This window comes from Podarcis liolepis (assembly GCF_965112155.1).
Source record: "Podarcis liolepis genome assembly, chromosome: 17".
NCBI classification, from domain to species: domain Eukaryota; kingdom Metazoa; phylum Chordata; class Lepidosauria; order Squamata; family Lacertidae; genus Podarcis; species Podarcis liolepis.
This window is the reverse complement of record NC_139571.1, coordinates 2,189,965-2,213,086: the sequence shown is the minus strand read 5'-3', so window position 1 is coordinate 2,213,086 and position 23,122 is coordinate 2,189,965. Positions and strand designations below refer to the sequence as shown.

Sequence of the window (23,122 nt, the reverse complement as noted above, 5' to 3'; positions counted from 1 at the left end):
TCAGTCGAGAAGATAGTATGGAGAGAGGAACCAATTGAAAGCAAGGAAGATTTTTCAGAGTCACCCCACCCCGATTGCTTGGAGGTGAGGACCCAGAACAAAGATGTGTAACAGCTTTTAAAGGCTTCAGAAATTGCCCAAAGACTACCAAAAAGCATTATACAGGCATCACAGAAAGAGGCGGTCTACAACAGAAATTTGAATGTATGGCTTGTCTCCTGTCTGTCAAGATATCAGAGAAAGTTTACTGATTGCCTTTTCCTGGCCAGTCTGGGCCATTCCTTTGAAACAGTGAATATCTTGACTCCAGAATCCATTTTCACAGATTATGCATAGATATCTGCTCTTTTGACAAGTCTGCTTGGATAGTTATCAATACTCGTTACACATTTCACAGAGGAGAGGCTCAGGATTTCCTGCTTTGTGACTAGAGTCTCAAGGCTGCCTAGGGGTCAGACGTGGCTGCTGTATTGCTCTCTACTATTTTAGCACAGGTCTTACTAGTGATGTAGAAAAATTGGGGCTTGGCTTTTGCTGCCCTTTTGTTCTGAGTCCCCTAAGTCCATGATCGGTCAGGGAAGAATGGATGGAGGCAGAATCCAGTGAAAGCAAGGCAGATCTTTATTTTTCTGTTGCGATAGAGTCCCCACCCCCCTTTCAAGGCGGTGAGAGACCAAGAACAAGCGCGCAGAAACCTTTAAAGACTTTAGACATTGCCCAACAAAGATCACCCTAAAAGCATCATACATACATCACAGAAATCTGAGTGTTTAGCTTCTCTCCTGTTTGCTGGGATATCTGATAATGTTTCACTGATTGTATTACCTGGGCAGCAGCCTGGCCATTCTTCTGAGATGGCAAATACTTTAGTTCTTGAATCCAGGTCACAGGCCCACCCTGTTCATACACAGATATGCCCTTGACAGGATTTGTAAGGGAAAAGAACTACTGGGAAAGGTTTCTCCAATATATTTCCTTCCTCAGCGGAAATATTTGGGGTAATTAAAATTCAAGATAAGCTTCATGATTGCTCTCCTGTACTGTTTCAGACATATGTGTCTACCTTGTGCATTTATGAACATTTATTTTATATTTGATACCTTAGTGTTCTTATAACACTGGTGAAAGGTATATTTCATCAAGAAATTGGTTGGTTCATAGAGAAATAAGGCTAAGTGAAAATATCCACTGTAAATAGACACATCTGGATACTTTGTTACCATATAACTGAGTTATGTTGCATAGGCCAAGGCCATTTGCAGAAGGGTTCCTATTGTATTACCTGTAGTTACATGCAGGGAGTTGGCTGTTTTCTGGACACGTATATGTTTAGATGACCTATTCCTGTGATTTTATAATGGCATGGCATTAAGTTCTCTAACAAGGCAAAGGTGCCTCAAATGCAGCCACCACTCCTTGGTGGCGTGTGAGAGGCTGGAATGTGGCAGCTGGGTGTCCTGCATGCTGACAAAAACAATCTAAATCATTCACCAAGGAAAGCTGAATTTCTGCTGCCTTCACAGTACCAGGACTGGCAATACCCAGGCTAATCTCTAATCTTGCATGGGCAAATATCTCAAATGCAAATGGCTTGCCCAGGGGTCAGCAACCTTTTTCAGCTGTGGGCTGCTCCACCGTCCCTCAGACCAAGTGGTGGGCCGGACTATATTTTGAAAAAAAATTTAAACGAATTCCTATGGTCCACAAATAACCCAGAGATGCATTTTAAATAAAAGCACACATTCTACTCATGCAAAAACGCGCTGATTCTTGGACTGTCCGCTGGCTGGATTGAGAAGGCGACTGGGCCACATCCGGCCCCCAGGCCTTAGGTTGCCTACCCCTGAGCTACCCCATGGCTTCCCCCTCCAGACCTTTGGTTTCATTAGAAACAGAAACCTCTGGCATGAGCAAAAGAGCCATCAGCACAGCAGATGTTTAAGTGCAGTGAACATAGAGCCTCAGCATGACATCCCTCCCTACACAATATACTGTGGTCTGCCACATGTTCTATTTCTAAGAGCTTCAGCAAACTGTGAGCAATTTTCCACTGCTGTTGCATGAGGATGGTGTCATGGAGACTCTTGAGGTCATGTTTATCTTGTGCAAACTGAAGGCATGGGGGCAAAGGTAGGAGGAGTATCCCTTGTGCAATGCTGATGCAATCTCAAACAAAGTTGCCCTTGCTTGCCAGCAGGGCTGCCTGCCTAGTGATAAGGTTCGCCTGGTGCCTTCATTACATATCTTCAGGTGCCAGGCAAAAATATTTATCTTTAACCAGGCATTCATCTTATTAACATTCTAGGGCCCTTTAAATGTGTTTGTGGGAGCAGGGTTATTGGCTTGTTTTTGTTTTGTTATTTATTTTGTATTGTCATTTTGTATTTTTATTTGTGAACCGCCCTGTGATACTCAGATGAAGGGTGGCAAGCCGTCTGTTAGGGTGTGTGTGAGTGTATCTGTCTACTATCAGGTTTCCAGTACAGCAGTGAAGCCCCAAGGGGGGCAGGGCGTAGAGGGCACCCGCCTGCGTGCCACAGTACAGGGTAGGAGAGGGGCAGGGAAGCTGCTGCCCACTCCCTCCCTGCTCTCTGCCACTGGGTCAGGCCTGACTCGGCCATGGAGGCAGAGCTGCTGGGGACGGGCACGCCTTGCTGGGGCTGATGTGAGATGCTCTCTGCTGCCAAGTCAAACGTGACCCGGTAGTGGAGCTACTGCAGCCGGGCGCATGGTGCCTCGCAGCCAAGGAGGGTGGGTAACAGCATTGCTGCTGACTCTCCTGCTGTCCATCACTGGGTCAGACCTGACCCCTCAACAGAGCTACTGTGGCTCAGCGCACCTCACTGCGGCTGAGGAGGGTGCTCTCTGCAGGTCACTGCAGAGCTGCTGCCGCTGGGCGCTGGGTGCCCTGGCTGCCACCCACTCGCCTGCTCTCCTCCCCCCGTCAGGCCTGACCCGGGTGGCGGAGCTTCATCAGGCACAGGCGCCGCATCCAAGGCGCAGCTCCTTCTGCCACGGAGCCCGGTTCTGATGAAGGAGCCTGCTGTGGGGGCACCTGTTTGCACCCCCTCTCAAAATTGCTCCCGGGGCCACAGCTCTCCCCAGTTCCCCCCATGCTACGCCTCTGTTCCAGTAGGTATCTGTTGTCCTTGGAAATTACATCTGGAAATGATGGGTTTTTGTGCTCCTAAATTACATTTTCATACATGTGGGACATTTGCCTAGGCTCTCCAGATGTTGTAGAACTCCAACTCCCATCAGCCCCACCCAGCATGGCTAAATGGTCAGGGTGATGGGAGTTTAAGTTTAGCAACGTCTGGAATTCACCACATTTGCTAAAGATGGATTTAACACGCTGATAGCCATCACTTCAGGGTTTAAAATAATAACAGTAATAGAAGGTGCAATTTCTCCCTTTCTGCCATTCCAACTTAAATTATATGCACAGAGCTGCTATAGAACCATAGAACTGTAGAGTTGGAAGGGACCCCAAGGGTAATCTAATCTGACCCCCTGCAATGCAGGCGTCTGACTATGGCAGAAGAGAGTGGTACTATTACTTCACTTGATCCGGACACTAGACTTCTGTTTATGTAGCGTAGAATAACATTAGCTTATTTTGCTACTGCATCACCCTGTTGACTCATGTTAAGCTTGTAGTCCACCAAGGTTCCTAGATCCTTTTCACATGTACTACTTGTAAACCAGGTGTCCCCATCTTATATTTTTGCATCTGGTTCTTCCTGCATAAGTGCAGAACCTTATATTTGTCCCTATGGAAATTCATTTTGTTAGCTTGAGCCCAGTTCTCCAATCTGTTAACGGTCACTTTGAATTCCGATTGTCTTCTGTGGCATTTGTTACCCCTCCCAGCTTGGCGTCATCTGCAAATTTGATGAGCATCCTTCAGTTCCTTCATCCAAGTCATTTATAAAGACCTTGAACAACAAGGGGCCCAGGACAGAACCCTGCGGCACCCCACTTGTCACTTTTCGCCAGGATAACGAGGAACTAGTAACCTTTGTGTTCAGTCAGCCAGCCAGCTACAAATCCACCAAACAGTTCATCCCACATTTTAGCAGCTTCTCTGCATGAATAATCATGGGGGATTTTGTCAAAAGCCTTACTAAAATCAAGAGACACTATGTCACCCCATTCTCCAAGCTTGTAAGTCCATCAAAAAAAGAAATGAGATTCATATGGCATGACTTATTTTTGAGAAACTCATGCTGGGTCTTAGTAATCACATCATCCTTTTCTAGGTGCTCACAGACTGACTGTTGAATTATCTGTTCTAGGACCTTTCTTGGTATCAATGTCAAGCTCACTGGTCGGTAGTTACCTGGGTCTTCTCCCCAACCCCCTTTTGAAGATGGGGACAACATTTGCCCTCCTCTAGTCTGCAGGAACCTCACCTGTTCTCCAAAAATTCTCAAATCATAGACAAAGGCTCTGAGATTACATCCGCGAGCTCCTTTAGTACCCTTGGATGCAGCTCATCAGGCCCTGGAGATTCAAATTCATTTAAAGTACCGCATTTTTCGCTCTAAAAGATGCACTTTTCCCCTCCTAAAAAGTAAGGTGCGTCTTATGGAGGGAATGCAGGCTACGCAGTTATCGCTGAAGCCAGGATCAGTGTGCACCGATCCCTCTTGCTCTCCAGGCTTCAGGGATAGCCACGCAAAGCCTCTTCAGGGCAATGGGAGGAACGCTCCCCCTCCCCTGAAGAGGCTTGGCACGGCTATCCCTCAAGCCGTGGAGAGGCGCTTCACAGCGCTCCCTCTCTGCGCAGCACCCCTTCAGCGAAGCGGGAGGAGAAATGGAGCCCCTGTGCAGAGAGGGAGAGAATATTGTTCTCCTCCTCTAAAACTAGGTGCGTCTTATGGTTGGGTGCGTCTTATAGAGGGAAAAATATGGTAGCTAGGTGTTCACTTACTACCTCTTTTCCTATCTTGGACCATAGCCCTCCCCTTACATTATTTATTCTCTTAACACCAGGTTTGGCATCACTTTCCTTTTGGGTGAAGACAGAGGCAGAGTAGGTGTCGAATAGTTAGTTCTGCCTTCGCTTTGTCACCTAATAGCATTACTCCGCCTTCGGTACTTCATGTAGAGGACCTTCCACTTGCTTGTTCTTCCTCTGCTTCGGACACAGCTTAAGAAACCTTTATTATTTTTTAACCTCTCTTGCAAGCCTGAGTTCATCAGAGCTTTAGCCAGCCTGGCCTGCACCCTGCAACTGTTGGCTACTCATGTATACTTCTCCTTTGTGATTTCCCCTTTCTTCCATTTCCTATACATGGCCTTTTTAACTCTCAGCTCATCTGTCAGCCCCTTATGCAGCTACATCAATTTCCTTAGATGCCTCTCAATTTGCCTTTTGGGCCTTCATTATTTCTCCACTAAAGATGTGGGAGTGGGGTTTGTAACTGCCACAGCCTGGGATGAAAGTGTTAAATGACGCACACACACAACTGTTTGTTTGTTTCAAACCTGATGTGGTTGTTAAAGTTGGGTTTTGTGTCACGTCTAGCTTAGCCCCAATGAAAGGAGTGGACTTTAGAAACAACCCTGGCTAAGCTATGCAAGCTTTTTCTCCCTTGACCAACTGACTAACTGTGATCTTACACTTCCGGTGCAGCTGGAGAAAAGTGTTCGTCGACTGCGAGAGAAATTTTATGGGAAGGTGAGCATCAAAACGGCTACGGTGCTGATGAGGCAGTTCTGCAACAATCATGAGCTCGCTTGTAGTCGCATCATTCTCTGCAAAAATGAGCTGGAAGGTGAGTTAGCCATTCGTGCTGGTCAGAAGCACTGCATTGTATGGGAGAAGGGGATGCCTGCAGGGCCATAAGAGGCATCTCCATATTGCAGCTGGGGAGGCAGAGAGTGCTTAGAACCATAGAACCATAGAGTTGGAAGGGAACCCAAGGGTCATCTAGTCCAGTCCTCTGCAATGCAGGAATTTCAACTAAGGCATCCATGACCAAACTGTGGGAAATTACAGTCAAATATAACTAGAAAGCGTAGGGCTAGTTAATGAATGAAAGGGTTAAGATCATAGAACTGTGTTCCTAGACTCAGGTCACGCCCCTCACCCAGAAGCGTGGAAATTTCTTCCTGGGTTCATTCTCTTTCACCATGTGAACTCACCGAGATAGGACATGGCTGAGCTTGCTCACTACAAGCTCAGACTGCGTGCCCAGAGCTATTTCACTATATTTTGTAAACCCAATATTTTCTACCTGTGTACTTCTTGCTGTGGCATGGAATAGTACATGAACATGACCTTTGGATTTTTGTAAGTAAAGCCTTTAAACTTGCTAATGGTGTGCTCTGTTCATTGCAAGACACGAGGGAAAGTGCTGCAAGCAGCTAGAACAGGATATTAAAAAGGTCTAACAGCCTATATTCCTCACACTTCACTGTGCGGCATGATTCAGTGTTTTTAAATTCTGCTGAGGGCTCTGTCCTGCTGGAGAGTGTGTGTAACTGCGCTTTGGATCTAGGGATCCAGCCAAGTCCTTTATTAATTACCCCACACGGATGACCTATATCTACTTTTGTCCCCATATACCCAGCCACACACCCAACCTCTGCTCCCATCATCCATGACGCCTGGGATTGATGGGAGTTGGAGTCCAACAACATCTGGATGGATCTCCTATACCCTGGGCTGCAGGCTGCAGTGTTAAAATACTAGGTTAGGCAAGGTTTTGTGTAACTACAAAAAGCACAAGTTGATGCCTCCCTGAACAGGTTGCCCAGCCTACTACTACTAGGACATTCCTTCCCTGCAAGACCCATATAAAATAGTAGAATTATAGAGCTGGAAGGGACAACAAGGCTCATCTAGTCCAACTCCCTGCAATGCAGGAATCTCAAAGTATTCATGACAGAAGGTTGTCCAACCTCTGCTTAAAAACTTCTAATGATGGAGAGTCTACTACCTTCCAAAGGAGACAATTCTACTGTCAAAAAGCTCTTACCTACAGAAAGTTCTTCTGCTTAGTCAGAATCTCCTTCCTTATAGCTTGAAGCCATTGGTTCAAGTCCTGCTCTCCAGAGCAGGAGAAAACGAGCCTGCTCCATCTTCCATGTGGCAGCCCTATTGGAAGTCCTTCTACTGTTACCCTGCAGAAATGGGGAGCATCTAAAGAGGGCAGGCACGTGAATGAGGGCAGCCCAGCAGCTGCAGCACATCTGCCTGGCACTCCAAGAAGTGCCTTCACAGTACATATACAACCGCCATCTTATAGAGCACAATATATTGATGAAGCTTGCTAATGTCAAAGGAGACTGGTGTATGGGTGACCAAAAGAAAAAGTAGAAGGAATGAATGAAGATTGTTCTGCCATTGGACAAGACAATCATTTATTTAAACAATGTCTATACCGCTTAACTACAGTCGTCTCTAATTGGTGTACAAGAAATACAATACAGAAAAGGTAGAAGTTCCTCTGGTCTCTCGCTGCACCAGCAAAATCAAGATACCTACCCACATGACACTCCCAGAAGCTCCGTTCATATACTATGAAAAAGAATGAAAGTTTATTGATTTCCCCACATGCCTTTTTCCTCCCCTGTGTCTCCCCACTTCTCATTCCCCAGCCCCATACTGCCCATAACAAAGATGTCTCAAACTGAACATAACTGACCTTCATGACTTTATGATTTGAAATTCAGAGACACTGAATGTACTTTTTATGCATGAAAATCTTTTAATTAAAGCAAAAAGAAAAGAAAAGGTAAATGTTCAAATAGTAAAATCAGACTTCAGTTACAGTGCCTGCTGGAATAAAGAAGTATTCAGTGGGCACCCGACATTCAGCAGGGAGGCAGGGGCTGTCTGGCCTCAGCTGGAAAGAAGTTCCATAAAATTGGGTCTTCAGTACTAAATGCACAGCTCCAGGTGGATCTGAGCCATGGGGGACCAGTGACCGTGACTCCCTCAAAAACCTCAGTGGCTGGACAGCAATATAAGGTATTAGGCCTCTTGGATCTGAGGTATTAGTGGCCCTGTAAATTAAGACCAAAACCTTGAACCTCACCTGAGCCACTATAAACTTTTGAGCACCTGAGTTAAGTGCTGGCAATAATCTGTCCCCATCCACCTTTTGCACCAGCTAGAGCAGGGCTTTTTTTACTAGGAAAAAGAGGCGCCAGAACTTGTTTTTAGGGGAGCACCCACCCAAAGTTGTTGCTGAGCTTTTTTGGTGCTTTCTGCACCATCAACACCGCAAAATAAACCCGCCTCTGATGCACAGCCGCGAGCCGCACAACCCCAAGGACGGGGCGCAACACTGAAGCCCTGAGCTGGAGTCTCCAGGCCAGACCCACACAGAGCGCATTGCAGCAGTCGATTAGAACAAAGGGTACAAGTCAAGGTAGACTGACTTGTGTTTTATACAGCTCCCTCTCCTCTGGCCACAGAATGCTTTCAATTCCTAGTGTCAGCACATTTACCTTTCACAGTTCCAGACCTCCTTCCTAACAGCAACTCACATTCAGCCTGCTCTAACTTTGTGGTGTTGCTGTTTTTTAGATACGGACCCAGAAGATGGAGAGAGCCTCGATGATGATCCTGTGGCTTTGGTAATTCTCTGTCTGTTTATCTTAGGCAGAGGTGAAAAGCTGGGAAAAAGTAGATGAAGAGTAAGGAGTCAGAAGCTACTTTTAAGGGGCAATTATAGATACTGAAATGTTAAACAAATGAAGCTCTTATTAACCCAACAGCTGTGCTATCCTAATTTAATAACTCCACTCGCCAGCTAAAGCAGCTGAGGGTAGCCAATGGGTCTTCCCATCGGTGAGTTAGGGACGAGACCAACAGTGGGCTGCACAGTTAAGAAGGCAGTTTGCATGTGCTGTAGAGGGAAGTGAGGGGCAGGTGGGAAACGTCAACCTGGGAATGTAACCCATCTAAGAGAAGCAGAACACTGCTTCTAAGCCTCTGCTGCCTTGTGGTTATACTCACTTGTAAGTAAGTAAACTTCAGGAGTAAACCCCGAGGAAACATCCATACCCGCTGCCTTGCGGAACATCGCTGGGAGAAGAAAAGGCTAAGGAGTAAACCCAACACAAATCTGCAATGGAATCCCTAAGACTGTTGGGTGGCATTTTGTACGCCTCCTTCTGGCAACTCCTGCAGTCAAGCTGGTGCCAAATGTATTGCTCTGTTTTCATTTGAACCACATCAGCCAGGCCGAGAGACGGGGGTTCTTGTCGTCTGGGCAGCCCAGGGCCTCTGTACATACTGCCCTGGCTTGCACCCTGGAGAGGTCAAAAGTGCTCCTAACTCAGCAAAAAAGTGTAGGAAGCAGCAGTTACGAGTTATCGGTCTCCACAACCACAGCAGGTGCAGTACTTCTCTGGCGGCTTGACTTCACCCTTGGAGGAAAGATGCCTTCTTGAGACAGACAAACGCCAACAAAGTGGGTCCAATTATCCATGGTCCAGTTATGACCTAAATAAATAAGTCTGCAGATAAATACTAATTACGCAAGATCATAAAACATTTCTAAGTCTTTAAGGTGAGGTTTGACTGAGATTTTGAACACTCACTTAGGAATGCTGAAATTAAAGTGAATTTCAGACAGTCACTGTGCAGTACTTTGAATAGTTGTCAGCAGCACAAAATTCCAAGAAACCAGGAAGTGCTGGTGCAAAACATTTCAACTACATTTTCCTATTCTGCTGTTTGTATTAAATATTGTCACCTGTCCCAGACACTAAGGATGAGACAGACTATAAATCTTACTAAACAAATAACCCAAATACAGTGATCTCTCATACTCGAAGCATAATTCCCAAAACTCACCTACTGAGCCCCCCCAAGAGAATAATATCAAGGGGGGCAAACTCACCTCCCTCAGCATCTTGGCTGCCTTTTTAATGCCATTTCCTTAATTCTGTTTTGGCCTCCAAAATTGGGCCTGGTGATTTCTGCCTGGAGATGCAGAGGGCTATGACTCCTTAAAAAAAATAATTACTTATCATTTTCATTTCTTAACAAATTTAAACTAAACCATTTTAAGTCCATTTACAAAGTGTTATCATCAACTTCCCTCCCCCCCATCCATGGTTCATTTTATTATCTCATTTTTCCAATTTGATATCAAAATATTCCTTTATGCTGGATTTATTCTAATACTGTTAATGTTTTAATATGTTTACAATAGTTTTTCAAATATTCTACATATCATTTCCAATCTCCTTTGTATTTTTTAATCTTTATCTATGCATCAGATTAGCCATTTCTAGATAGATAATTTATTACGGTCAAAGACCAGTTCACATAACATAACACAATAAAAACAGCGTTCATAAAGATAAAATATACAATCGGAGCAGATTGCAGCAGTAGCTCATGAGTTAAAACTGAGATATATACATACACCTGTACAACTGAGATTTGGGCTACCATAAAAAATTGACCCTGAGGTGCCCTAAAGGGAGACTTCAGCATTTCCCTAGTAAGTTATTTTATTCTAGAGGATGATCTGTGCCTACAAATCTGGGCGCAGAATCTGGCTACCAACCAGGTCGTCTTGTGATCTTTGCCTAAGAGGAGAGAATTAAGTTTAGACTTGTCTGAAAGATCGGTGAGCCTCTTCAGCAAAGGATCAATGGTGTCTCTACGAATCTCAACATAAAAAGGACATCTTAAAAATATATGTTTGGGGCTTCCTATTTCCCCTAATGGGCAGGCGCAAAGTCTCCGTGCGTACAGGACTCTTCTATAGGAGCCTTCCAGAATCGGTGAGGGCAAGGCCAAGCTTCTAGCAAGAGTGAAAGCCCTCTTGCATTTCTGGATGTGAGGAAATAGAGATATGTTGCTGGAGCGGCTACGTATCTTCCGTTTCCTATGATTTTATTATCGTACAGTCCTGTTGTCTCTCTATGTCCATGATTCTTTTAGCCATTTCTATGTATTCTATCAGTTTTGTCTGCCATTCTTCCTTTGTTGGTATCGTGCCCTACTTCCATTTCCCAGAAGTTCTTTGTTATTTTGCAACTCCACCACATATGATAAAAGTGGAGGACCATGACTCCGAGGAGACCTGGAAGGAACGGAGGGCAGGAAAGGCAGCAGGGGGAAATGCTCCAGTCAGAGGTCCCATTTGCTCCCCCCATTTAAAGCTGTATCCTGCTTTAAACAGTCATGGCTTGCCCAAAAGAATCCCGGGAATTGCCATTTGTTCTTGGTGCTGAGAGTTGTTCAGAAGCCCCTCTTCCCCTCCCAGAGCTGCAGTCCCAGAGTTCCTGGGAAGAGGGGCGGCTGCCTGTTAAACCAGCCTGGAAATTGCAGCTTGGTGAGGAGAATAAGGGCTGCCTATGTGTACGATTCTGCTTGAAGTGTGCAGTGCAGATGGGGCACAGAGCAGGACCTCTCCTCTCACTGGGGGGCTCAGGTCCCCACCAGTAAGGAAGAGCCTCCCATCTGGCTCCTAGGAAACATTGCTGGCTCCTATGTTTTCACAGAATCATAAATGTGGAGAAAAACTCAAAGGTCATCTAGTCCGACCTGCTAATGCAGGGAAGTCACCGACTGCAGCAACAGATTTGAGGCACCACTAATTATATGTTTGTGTTTATCATTTTTCTCACCATGAACACCTCCCTCGTTCTCTTAGAATGGCAATGGCGCCCACCTGAGAGGTCCCAGAATGGAGTTTCAGCAAGTTTCAGTTGAAAAAAAGCCCTGCCTGGGAAAATGATGGATCATATAGTTACTGTGTCATGAATTCTGAGCGTTTGTTATTTAAGAATTAACTGCACTTTCAGTCTTCCTGATCAATAGTCTTTTGTCACTTTCAGAAGTGTGTATGTCACCTAGATATGTATTGTGCTTCTTATTTCATGGGTCTCGTTCTTCCTGCTGTCTGGTAGCCACTTTCAACACTTTTCTTCTTGTTGTAGAGAGTGGTGGATAAACTGGAACAAGAAGAGGAGCAGAAGAAACAGGTGATTTGGGAAGGAGGAGGGTATTGTGTAGGGCAAAGCCTCACTGGTAGATCTTAACTGACTTGGCAAACCCTTTTGGAACTGCTTTTTGACAGGTGATGGGAATAGTAAGAATACTCTCAGAATACTTCTGGGGTGTGTGCAGTTCAGGTAAATTAGGGTCTCCTACTAGAGAGACCATTAAAACTTTCTTTTTCTGAGCTGCTTGTGTAACATGACTAAGACAAGCCAGCCAGGTTAGTTGCCGCTGATGCTAGTAAGAACAAGAAGCAGAAAGATCTAAACGGGTAGGCACAATCCTACCAACGAACCAAATGGGAAATGTGCAGGAGAACCTTCCAGAGGATTGCACCCAAAGAGGGAAAAGACACCATTTGGATTTTTCACAGGCACCATCATATATTGAGCCATCCTTTTGTGTAACAATGATACCAGCAGCTCAGTCTCACATTTGTCTGCCAGCCACTAGTCTTGTCCCTGAATTCCTAACTGCATTAATAAAATATCAAAACAGAAAGCAGTGAAGGTCTTATTCCATATTCTATTCACTTCCAATAGCTGGGGCGAGACACACAATTGAGTTGCACCCTGATCTTAGGTGGTTCATTCCAATGTCATGTCTTTCTTTTACTTACATCTTCTTTAATTCTTTTAAAAAGAAAAGAACGCAAGGAGAGGACCAGGTGCAAAGCTGGAATAAACTCTTAAAAATTCAGTGGATGTCACTTGCTTAGGTTTGTATGTGTGCATATGCAGAGTATGTTGTCTGTATGCATGTGTGCAAAATATGTTGTGTGCACAAGCGCTGTGTTTTTAAATCTGGTCCTAATTTTGTAGGATGACCAGAGAAAAACCTCAAGAGTTATAACCAGCATGTAGCATTTGAGAAGTATATGCTCAGTGAATGTTTTTGTGTTCAAACAATGTGTACTAGGTTATATTGATTTAATAATGTTGTGCATCATAGTTTATTTCTTTCCTTGCAGAAACGAAATGACAAGAGTGATGAGAAAATAAAGGTGAGAATAGGTCCAGGGCTGGACTGTTGTGGTCACTGGGACAGAACCATTGGGGGTGGAATAAGGAAAATAAGGGAAAGATCAGAGAAAGAAAAAGAGAATCCACCATACTGATGTGCCGTTAAGTCATAATTAAAACTTTATTACATTGGTACGGAGCCTTAAAGCAATCAACAGCTGCCATCATTTCTGACCATTGGTCATGCTGGCTGGGACTCATGAGAATTGGAGTCTGTTACAGAGAATTGGGAAGGTTAATGTTAAATTGTTAGAAAATGCTCAAAATGTTGGCATTCCAAGACCTCAGTCCTTCCTATGTTCTTGCATCCCTTAATGAGCAACCAAGGTTGACCTTTGTAGTTAAGAAAACAAGGTCCACATGCATTAGGCAGGTGGCATTTTGGGACATCCCCATGGTCAGCATGGCAGCCATGAAGTCCTGAGCCACCCGAGAGCCAGTCACGTTGGCATGGATGTTGAAGTCCCCCCAAACCAGCAGTCTGGGAGTCCTCAACCCTGCCTCCAAAACCAGCTCTGTCAGCTCAGGCAGGGAGACTGCTGGGCAGCGAGGAGGGTGGTAAACCAGCAGAATGGCAGGAAGAGTGGTGGCAGCCAGTGGCCCAGGAAGGGGACTTTGAACCAGATTCAGAGTGGTGGGGCAGAGAGGAATCATCAGCAGAGAGTGAAGGCGAAGGGGAGAGGCAGACGCAGAGAGAGAAGGAGCCGGGGCTGTGTCTCCTGCTCTGCAATACAGTATTGATTCGGCTCCTTCCCCTCCCCCATTCTCTGCGCAGGAATGAAGTCGAGAAAAGGCTGGAACAATTAAGAAAAGTTGAGTCACAGTGAAAAAATGCAAGGAGGGAGGTATAAATAAAGGGAAGAAAGGGGCAGGGACTTTAGCTTCTGCAACTGACTTGCTTAACTGTTGGATGTGCCATGTGCTGTTTCCTTGGTTATTGAGCAATAAAGTTAATTCCTGCCAAGCCATGCCTGTTTCTGTTACAGTGTTGAACCACAGACGGGAGGGCTGCCTGACACAGAATCTCTAATCTGTCCTGATTGCCCAGTGCCAGGAACACACACTCTAGATCCTCCCACAACTGGACGGAGAGCCTGGAGAGATGGAGTCTCTACAGACCACAGCAACTCCTCCTCCCCAGCCCTCAGGTCTGCCCTGTTGTTCACTGAGTACCCAGGTGGGCACAGCTGGGTAAGACCAACTCCACCCTGCTCAGCCACCCAGGTGTTCGTGGTACAGACCAAATCAGCCTCCATGTCCATCATCAGATCATGGATGAGGGAGGTCTTACTCAGAGCCAAACCAAAATTCAACAACAGCAGCTGCAGACCCAAGGGCTGGCTGATAGGACAACCGAAACTCCCCGGACTGAAGCAGGGGCTGGCACACGGCACAGTCACTAACTGCTTGTACTGTGTGCCCCTTACCTGGTCTGCCCCACCTCCCACACCATATGTTCCCCTACCCAGAACCGCTGTGGTTGACCCCCTGCTCTCCCCACTTATTTTCCTCCCAAACACATCTCCTCTTCCTCAATAAAAACAACACCCCCCCAAATTAAAAACAGTAAAAACAAAACATTTAAACCAATTGTAGCTGTTAGCCCTGCCTCTGCTTTGCAGCTGGTGCTACAGCCAGGAGATGCTAATGGGTTGCAGGTGCAGAGGCCACCAGATTGCCGCTGCTCTCAGCTGATGCAAGGCTAGCCAGGAGGGAAGGGGAAGCTGTTGGTGGTGAGAGCACGGAAGTCTCTCTTCCTCTCCTGTTCACCTTCTTGCCACAACCAGCAGACCCTTGGTTCTTGGACTTTCCTTTTGCCCCAAGCTTTCTAGACACAGGTCCACACTTTAAAGTTCCGTGTTTGAGTGTTTTCCTTGCAAAAACCTGCCCTTTAATGCTGAATCAGAACAAATGGCAATTCGGGTTTTCTGCAGTTTGCAGTTTGCTCAATTCAGTGGTAAATAGCGAGTTTTTGTGAGAAAGTGTTGCCGGGGTGGGGGGTGGGGAACGCATTTGCTCACAGTGCTTTACGGCCTAGACATGTGCCTAGAAACATGTCACAAAAGGAAGTCTGGATCAGCCCCTTGTTTCTCCCTCAGTGTTGGTCAACATACACCCAGGCCCATCCACTAGGAACAGAGCCACAGTAGCTTTCTTCTTCATTGTCGTCTTCTGACCAGTTGCTCAAGTTGGACAGGTGTGAGGGAAGCGGGTTTGCCCTTGGCCATGAAGGAATTTCCTGGCCCTTGGAGGACCACTCAGGAGATCACATTCATACGCTTCATGTTTATTCTTCCCCAGGAGGTTGCTCAGCAGCTGAAGTGCTTGCCTCTGACGCAGAAGAACCTGCGCATGTTTGACAATGCCGAAAAGAACCGCATCCCGCCTGAAGACCGTCAGTTTTCCTGCCAGCCCTGTGACAGTATGTGGTGGCGTCGAGTCCCAAAGAGAAAACAGGTGGGTGTGCATGCATGACCATGTGTCGTGGATCATCTGCCTCAAAGGGTCAAACTGATGGCCACGTACAACCACTGAGGTAGCTCAAGTAAAAGGGAGATGGGTGTTTTCTCAGGATATTAACCCTTCTTTACCCTCGCTTCTCCCATTCCTCCCTCTTTTGTCTCCCCATCTTTGCCTAAATTTAAAAGGAAAAATAACAGTATGTGTGAAAATTCTTTGGCCCACAGGCAAAATGCATCTCCCAGCTTCCTCTCCTTATTCTGTCCCTGCACAGCAGTTAGGCTTGAAAAAGGGCTTCCAGTGGTGGTAATGAAGGGTTTTTCAGCCTAATTGCTGGGGTGTGTGTGTATGTGTGTGTCACACACTGGTTAACCCTCCCCTTCCAATGTGCTGACTTCTGATGACAACCCCCCCCCCCAGTAATTGGGGTTGGAAAAATTAAAGAAGTTCCATTGGCTCCTTATTCCTATGCCAGAGAGAATCTATTTTCAGAGGTGTTGCAACTGAGATAATCACCTTCCCCCAAAATTGTCACTTATGTGGTGAGTAGACTTCAAAAAGGGAGTGAAGACCAAGGAGACATGATGGCAAGAGACCTGGGTTAAAACTGGGTCTTCCACCAAATCCATATACAGGATGGATAGTGTCTCTATAGAGGTGTTTTTTGAGGGACGGGAGTGGAGCATGGACAAAGAGTGGGGGGCTGAACTCTATGTGTTTTCTTCTACTTTTCACTTCAAGACCACTGCTCCCAGCCACCACCACTCCCTGCAACCAGAAATAAAGCAGCTGCAATCAAGGGTGCAACAGTATTGGGGCCACATCTCATATGGGCAGCTTGCTCTATAGAGGACTTCAGCAGGACTTCAACGGAGTCTGCTGCCATTTCATTTTGTGGTTCATTGCTGGAGTTTGGGTGCCTTTTTAGCTTCTCATTTGATGCCCTTCACAGGTGTCCCGTTGTCACCTGTGTGGGAACAAGTATGACCCAGTGCCTGAAGACAAAATGTGGGGTACAGCAGAGTTCACTTGCCCCTCGTGTGGACGCACCTTCAGGTAAGCAGCACAGACTGAATGACTCGAGAGTGTAGGACAGAGGGGGACTTCAGTATCTACATTGGTCTTCCATTGTTCCAGAGGGCAGGACTGGAACCAATAGTTTCATGTTAGAATTTAGACTATAAACATTAGGATTATTTTCTTGATTGTACCAGCTGTTGGACATTGAAACATCAGGCTGTCTCAGAAGGTGGTGGGCTCACCTTCCCTAGAGGATTTTAAGCAGAGGCTGGATGGCCACCTGTTATGGATGGCATAGCAGTGGAATTCCTGCATTAGCAGGGGATTGGACATGGACTGCGTACACACTATACCTTTAAAGCGCATTCAAAGCCCTTCCTTTCCCTCAAAGGATTCTGGGCACTGTGATTTCCTAAGGGTTGCTAGGAATTGTAACTGAGGGAGGTAAACTACAGTGGCCAGAATTTGAGGGAAAGGAAGTGCTTCGGGCTTTAAAGATATAGTTTGCACGCAGCCACTGTCTCAGGAGTAAGATCCATTGAACACAGTGTGACTCTTCTGCATGTGTAAGCATAAGACTGGGCTCTAGGATTGGGACCGGCTGGTGAAGAGTGGGTAATAAATTTAATAAGTAATAATAAATAGCTTTTACCACAGTCAGCAATCTTGTTTGGCATATAACTAAGGATATTGAGACAAGTCATCTTGTTATTCTAATTGACCTTCCTTTCTTTAATTGATCTCTCACTTATTGGTCAGAAAAGATTGGCTGATATTTTTTCAGAGGGTAAACCTCCTGGTCCCTTCAAAATCTACCATTCTATGATTCTAATCTGGGTTTAACAAAAAATATTAGTATGCCTTGAGGGCTGGGAATCTTCAGAGCCTGGAAATAGCTCTTTCAGCTAAAGGGAGCAAACAAAACAGTTTGCCGGTTGAAAAGGCTATGAGTTTTTTTCCTGAGTTAGCTAGAAACAGGCGTAGCCTTTTGTGGGATGGGGTGCGCAGTTTGTCCTGTGGGATTCTGCTGTCTGTTTTTAGGAGGGTGCTTCTTCCAAATAGTTGGTATTATTTGTTCTGGTGTTGCTTCACCCAAAGGAAATTAAATGTGATAGTGCTCTACCCTAGAATGCTTGGCACTGGGAGAAGTGGGGTTTCTGATGTGCAGTATTGATATTTTGAGCTAGGTTGATTCCTTATTTCTTGGTATAATTTTCTGCGCAGTCTTCCTGAGAGCTCCACGAAATAAAATGGCAAAAAATAGTTAAAAAATGAGGTATATCAGAACATGACAGAAAATAAGTAAATGTATCAATAAATAAAGGCACTCCCTCCATCTCTTGACTGCAGTGGTTCGGCCCAGATGGGGACCCCGTCTCCCTGCTACAGTTGCCACAGCCCTGTTCTCCCGAGTTTTATCATCCCACCTCGCAAGAAGCTGGGACCAAGAAGCAGACAGCAGCATTCGTGTTTTGCAGAGGATTGCTACAACCGAAGAGGTGGGGCTGAATGTGCAATGAATAGGCATTGTGCCATGGGGTGTCCCTTCCCTGCTAGGGGGCCACCATGTGTTGTTGACTTGCCATGCCAAGTGGCATCTGGTCCCAGTTTGCAGGAATGGGACCAGAGTAGAAAGACTTAGACGTTGGAGCAAAATTCCAGGCATATTATTTGGCAGAGGGCAAAAAGTGCCTTCCTGTATTTGCCCTTTTCCTGTGGCTCTACAAAATGTGCTTCATGTTCATGAGAGACAATGTGCAGACTATTTCTCTGGAGCAGGGGTCTGCAACCCGCGGCTCCGGAGCCGCATGTGGCTCTTTTACACCTTTGCCAAGGCTCCGGGGCAGATACTAACGAGGGGAGGAGGCGCATTGTGCGCCCCAACACTCCCCACTGTGGCGGGCGCTGTACTGGCTGTGACGTCGCATGGGGGCGGTGCGTGCGTTAGTCACGCACCGTCCTGACGTCACCTTCCCGCCTGCCACATTGTAAGGGGCGTGTACGCTGGTCACTGCATTGAAAGGGGGCATGTACACTGGTCACTGTTTTGAAGGGGAGTGAAGAACACACACACACACACAAAAGGTAACTTGTTAATTTAACGTTTATTTCTATGAGGAGGATTAATTCTGAGGGGTCAAACAAAGAAATAATAAAAAGTGACAAAAAAAGTTATTTTTATAATGACGAGTTTTGCAGCTCCCAGTTTTTTTCCCTTCGGAAACGGGTCCAAGTGGCTCTTTTTGTCTTAAAGGTTGCAGACCCCTGCTCTGGAATATTGGAACTTTTCCCATACTGCTGCCATGATCAGCAGAGAAGGAATGTTGGCTGGGGGAGGGGAGAGGGGTAGAGCTTGACTGCCTTCTAGAAAGTGTGGAAACAAGGGAGTGTAGGAAGGTGAGTTCATGTGTGGCTGGTCCAACAAAACATTTCACCTCGTGTCCTCCTGTCCCCTTACAGAGCCCCATATACCAGGAACTCACTGTGTGCATCCCCAAAGCCGCGTCAAGAACAGCTTGCCCAAAGTCATCTACCCCAGCCAAGAGCATGATAGTACTGGCTCCACGGTGGCCACCTGCTTAAGTCAAGGCAGCTTGGCATTCTGCGACATCAATGAGCTCATCCTGGAAGACCTGAAGGAAGAGGAGGCTGGCGAGAGCAGCAATTAACCCCCTGGATGTCTGGAGCGGAAATGGAAGGGAGATGAATGCCAGGTTGCAAACTAGTGAGCATGGCTGGGAAGGGGGTCTTTTTTCTTCTTCAAGCTGAACAGTTCTAATGATGCACATGAATTCCCCATTGATCATTTCTGGGCTTCGCTTTGGCTCTGCACTTTGTCTTATCTTCTCAGTGTGGCTTTTCTTTGCTTTTGTTGTCAGTCTTATTTCTTTTCTGGAGAGCTCATCTTCTAGATGTATCTTAGCCATAGATTTAAACTGGTTTTAATAGTCATTTTCTCTCCTCAATTCTCACCACCCTGACCCACTACAATTCCTAGGATCCTTTGGGGAAACTAGTAAAGAAGGCGAGTACTGTGTGGATGTGTTCCATCTTATGTCCAATCAGCCCTCCTTGACATCTCCCATTGGAGCCAGTTGTCTGTGGAACTTGACGATGTCCTAACTTCCAGTGGTTAAACTGACCTTAAAAGAACTAAGAGGCTTTTCAAAGATAACACTTCTGTCCTGTTCATCATGATCTTTTTACCAGCTCTTTGAACTTTCATATGCAGTTGGCATGAGAGGATCATGTTTGTGTGTTCTGGTGGGAAAACTACTACTGGTCTTGTCAGTAGTTTCCATTAGCTCAGAGGTGGCTAACCTGTAGCACTATTGTTCCATCAGCTCCAGCAACATTGAAAATAACCATGGCTGATGGGAGTTGTAGTTCAGCAGTAGCTCAGAATGAGGTCCCCATTCCTGTATCAGGTGGAGTCATGATTAGGAAGAATGCATGCTGCTTCAAGCTCTAGCAAAACTCTCCAAACCCAGCAAGACATGGAGGAGGCCAAGTTTCTTTTTATCATGTTGCTACAGCTTTAGGAACTAAAGTGTAGGTGGGGACACAACAAAGGATTTGGATGGCACACCTATCTTTGGTATGGTAAGGCAAAAGTGCATAAAGGGTTTACAAATCATGTGATAAGGGGTGCTCTATTTGAAGTCTGGGACAGAAACAAGAATTTGTTGGAAAGGAAAACACCGTGGTGGGTGTCACCAATTGATATGTTAACAGTTAAAAAACTGAACATATAAGTGGCCCCTCTCTGATGAAGGCCGAAAAAGGTTGCAAATTGAAGCCTTATGATTGTATTGCTGGAAAATTGACAGGATGGTTGCAATACCATCAAGTCAATGATGTTTTTAAAGAGGACAAAAAATTAGGATTTGAAGACAAAAAATTGAAATTTCAAATAGACATTATAGAAAGTAAGTCTAAACTACTTTCAAAAATGTATAATCTCCTATTAGAATGGAATACAAAAGACGAACTTATAAAAGAGGCTATGATAAAATGGGCTATTGCTCTAGGACACAACATAGACTATGATGTATGGGCCAAACTCTGGAATGAGAGTATAAAATTCACCGCTTGTTCTGCCTTAAAAGAGAATGTTATGAAGATGGTCTATCGTTGGTATCTTATTCCCACCAAATTGGCAAAAATGTACAGAACTAGTAGTAAAACTTGCTGGAAATGCAAGGAAAAGGATGGCGACTTCTTTTATATGTGGTGGTCATGTAATAAATTAAAAGAGTTCTGGGAATCGATATATAACGAGTTAAAAAAGATGTTTAAGTATAGCTTTCCCAAAAAGCCGGAAGAATTCTTGCTAGGTTTGGTGGGAGAAGATATTAAGAAGACTGATCAAAGATTATATTTGTATGCAACAACAGCAGCTAGAGTTCTGATAGCTCAAAAGTGGAAGCAACAGGAGATGCTGACAATAGGAGAATGGCAGATAAAGCTGCTTGAATACGCTGAGATGGCTAAATTGACAAACAGAATTCGCAATCAGGAGGAGACAAAGTACCAAAAAGAATGGTGTAAATTTTTGATCTATATAAGTGAGAACTGTACAAATTTGAAAACTTTGGCAGGATTGAAGTAAATCTTATGTCATGTTGTAATATCTAATCAAAGAAACTGTGAACTATAGAATAGAATAGGAAAACTGATGGAAGGGAAGGACGGAAGTCAACAACTCTACGGAGCATAAAGTAGGATATATGTAATAAGATTTGATGTTTTACTGGTGTTGGTGGGTGTTCTTAAATCTCAATAAAAATTATTTATATAAAAGGAACTAAAGTGTAGGTGGCTGAGATTGAAAATTTCCATACTGTACTAGTAAGGTGTCTTTCCTCAGGGAGGTTGCAGAAAGAATGGGAATATTGCAGCTTGACCTTTCAAGCAATGCTCTCTGCCTCCTAGAGCTTGTGTGGCTAGAAATAAAAAGGGTCAGGGATGGAGAAGTTGGAGGAACCTTGTTGGGGTAGCTGTGCTCTGTTAACAGTCCTGTTCAGAGAACCCAGTTCCCTTCCCATTGAGCATGTAGAAAAGGCAGTTTTATGCGAATCTTTCTTAATTGTTATAAAAACTGTATTGTTGTAAACCACTTGGGGAAACTTTTTTAGGGCTGAAAGGCAATATAGCAATGTTTTACCAAATAAGGTAATCTGTGCAGGATTTGTGATATTAGCATTGATCTTGGAAAAACAAATCAGTACAGGGTGCTGTATCTTAATCCCCAATTTGAAAGGTTTCAGATCTATCTACAACACTCTGTCTCATGTTTATGGGCAAATGTTTTCTACCATGTATGTAGATATTATTTCTTGCCCTGGTGCATTAAAAAAGTGGGTGCAATTAAAATTATGTTTTCTCCCCCACCATTGAAATGTTGCCTGGTTTCTACAGTTCAAAGGGCCAGCAACCTGTATAAAAATGATCAAAAGACTGGTCTGTGAATTGTTTCTGGGATAGCTCAGTCAGTAGAACATCAGACTCTTAATCTCAGGGTCGTGGGTTCGAGCCCCATGTTGGCCAAAAGATTCCTGCATTGCGGGGGGTTGGGCTAGATGACCCTCATGGTCCCTTCCAACTCTGCAATTCTAAAAAAAAAAGACTGGTCTGTGCTGGGAAGACCCACATGGGACAGTGCCCAGAAGCACAGTCCTTTAATCACAGACTACATAAACACTCACCCATTTGTAGCACAGTTTTTCCCCCCAATAACAAAAAGTTTTTCTCAATGTTTAACATGTTGCTCTCAATCTATATCCTGCCATCTACAAGGATGGGTGTAGTTATTTGATATGTGCTTGAACACTCTGACCCTCTATTGGGTTATCCACACCTTTTCCTTCCTCCATGTGCCCCAGATGAATGGAGGGAGTGATGATTGTGATCTTGGTAAATAGCCACCCATATATCTGTGTGTGGATCAAGAAGAAAAAACAAGTCCTCGGTCATCATTGATTCTAGAATAAAATGTCATGGCAGCAGATCATTTTTAAAAACCCCTGTTTCTAAACTTTCTTAGAAGTAGGACAGTAGCTCAGCACTAGAGGACATGCTTTGGATGTCAAAGGTCCCAAATTCAATTTGTGGCATTTCCAATAAGAAGAGTCAGGTGATGTGCAAGATCCTTACCTTTGACCCATGGGAGCCACTGCTAAACACTAGTCAATTGAAGAGGTACAAAATGAGAAAGTATAGACAAGGGCCTGGATGCACACAGTTCAGACAGGGACCAAAGAAACTTAAATCCATACTCATTTCCTCCAAATCCCTTTCTGAAAACGTGATTGACATTTTAACCACATTTTACATGCATAGGTGTGCTGCAGCTGAGGTTATCTGATGGCAGCAGGGGAATGTATGTGCAGCCCCAGCAGCCGGCTCAGGAGGGAGCTGTATCTCTAGCGCCTGCTTGCGCACATCATCCAGCTAGGAATAAGCTGCAGAAGCGAGGAGTCACACACAGGTGGCTCAGCCCTTGGAGGAGTGAAGATCTACAAGTGGTTAAGAGTACAGGGGTACCTTGGTTCTCAAACTTAATCCGTTCCGTAAGTCAGTTCCAACACCAAAGCGTTCCAAAACCAAGGTGTGCTTTCCCATAGAAAGTAATGCA

General features: G+C 45.1%; 1 protein-coding gene across 6 annotated transcripts in view; it reads left to right on the top strand.

Annotated features, from left to right (window-relative positions):
- SHFL (shiftless antiviral inhibitor of ribosomal frameshifting) overlaps positions 1 to 23,122 on the top strand; it is a 216,422-nt gene that overhangs the window by 12,830 nt on the left and 180,470 nt on the right. For 3 of the 6 annotated variants that reach the window (XR_014520701.1, XR_014520702.1, XR_014520703.1), the window contains 9 exons: positions 5,642 to 5,783; positions 8,546 to 8,595; positions 11,923 to 11,967; positions 12,954 to 12,986; positions 15,307 to 15,462; positions 16,418 to 16,521; positions 17,836 to 17,984; positions 18,946 to 20,041; positions 21,304 to 21,877. Coding sequence is in view for 1 of the 6 variants with exons in the window: in XM_083482644.1 (XP_083338770.1) it covers positions 5,642 to 5,783; positions 8,546 to 8,595; positions 11,923 to 11,967; positions 12,954 to 12,986; positions 15,307 to 15,462; positions 16,418 to 16,521; positions 17,836 to 17,984; positions 18,946 to 19,154 (888 nt within the window). In the remaining 5 variants the exon portion in view is untranslated. Of the gene's footprint in view, positions 1 to 5,641; positions 5,784 to 8,545; positions 8,596 to 11,922; positions 11,968 to 12,953; positions 12,987 to 15,306; positions 15,463 to 16,417; positions 16,522 to 17,835; positions 17,985 to 18,945; positions 21,878 to 23,122 lie in introns of those variants that run through there. The other 3 variants (XR_014520700.1, XR_014520704.1, XM_083482644.1) reach the window with 3 other exon arrangements.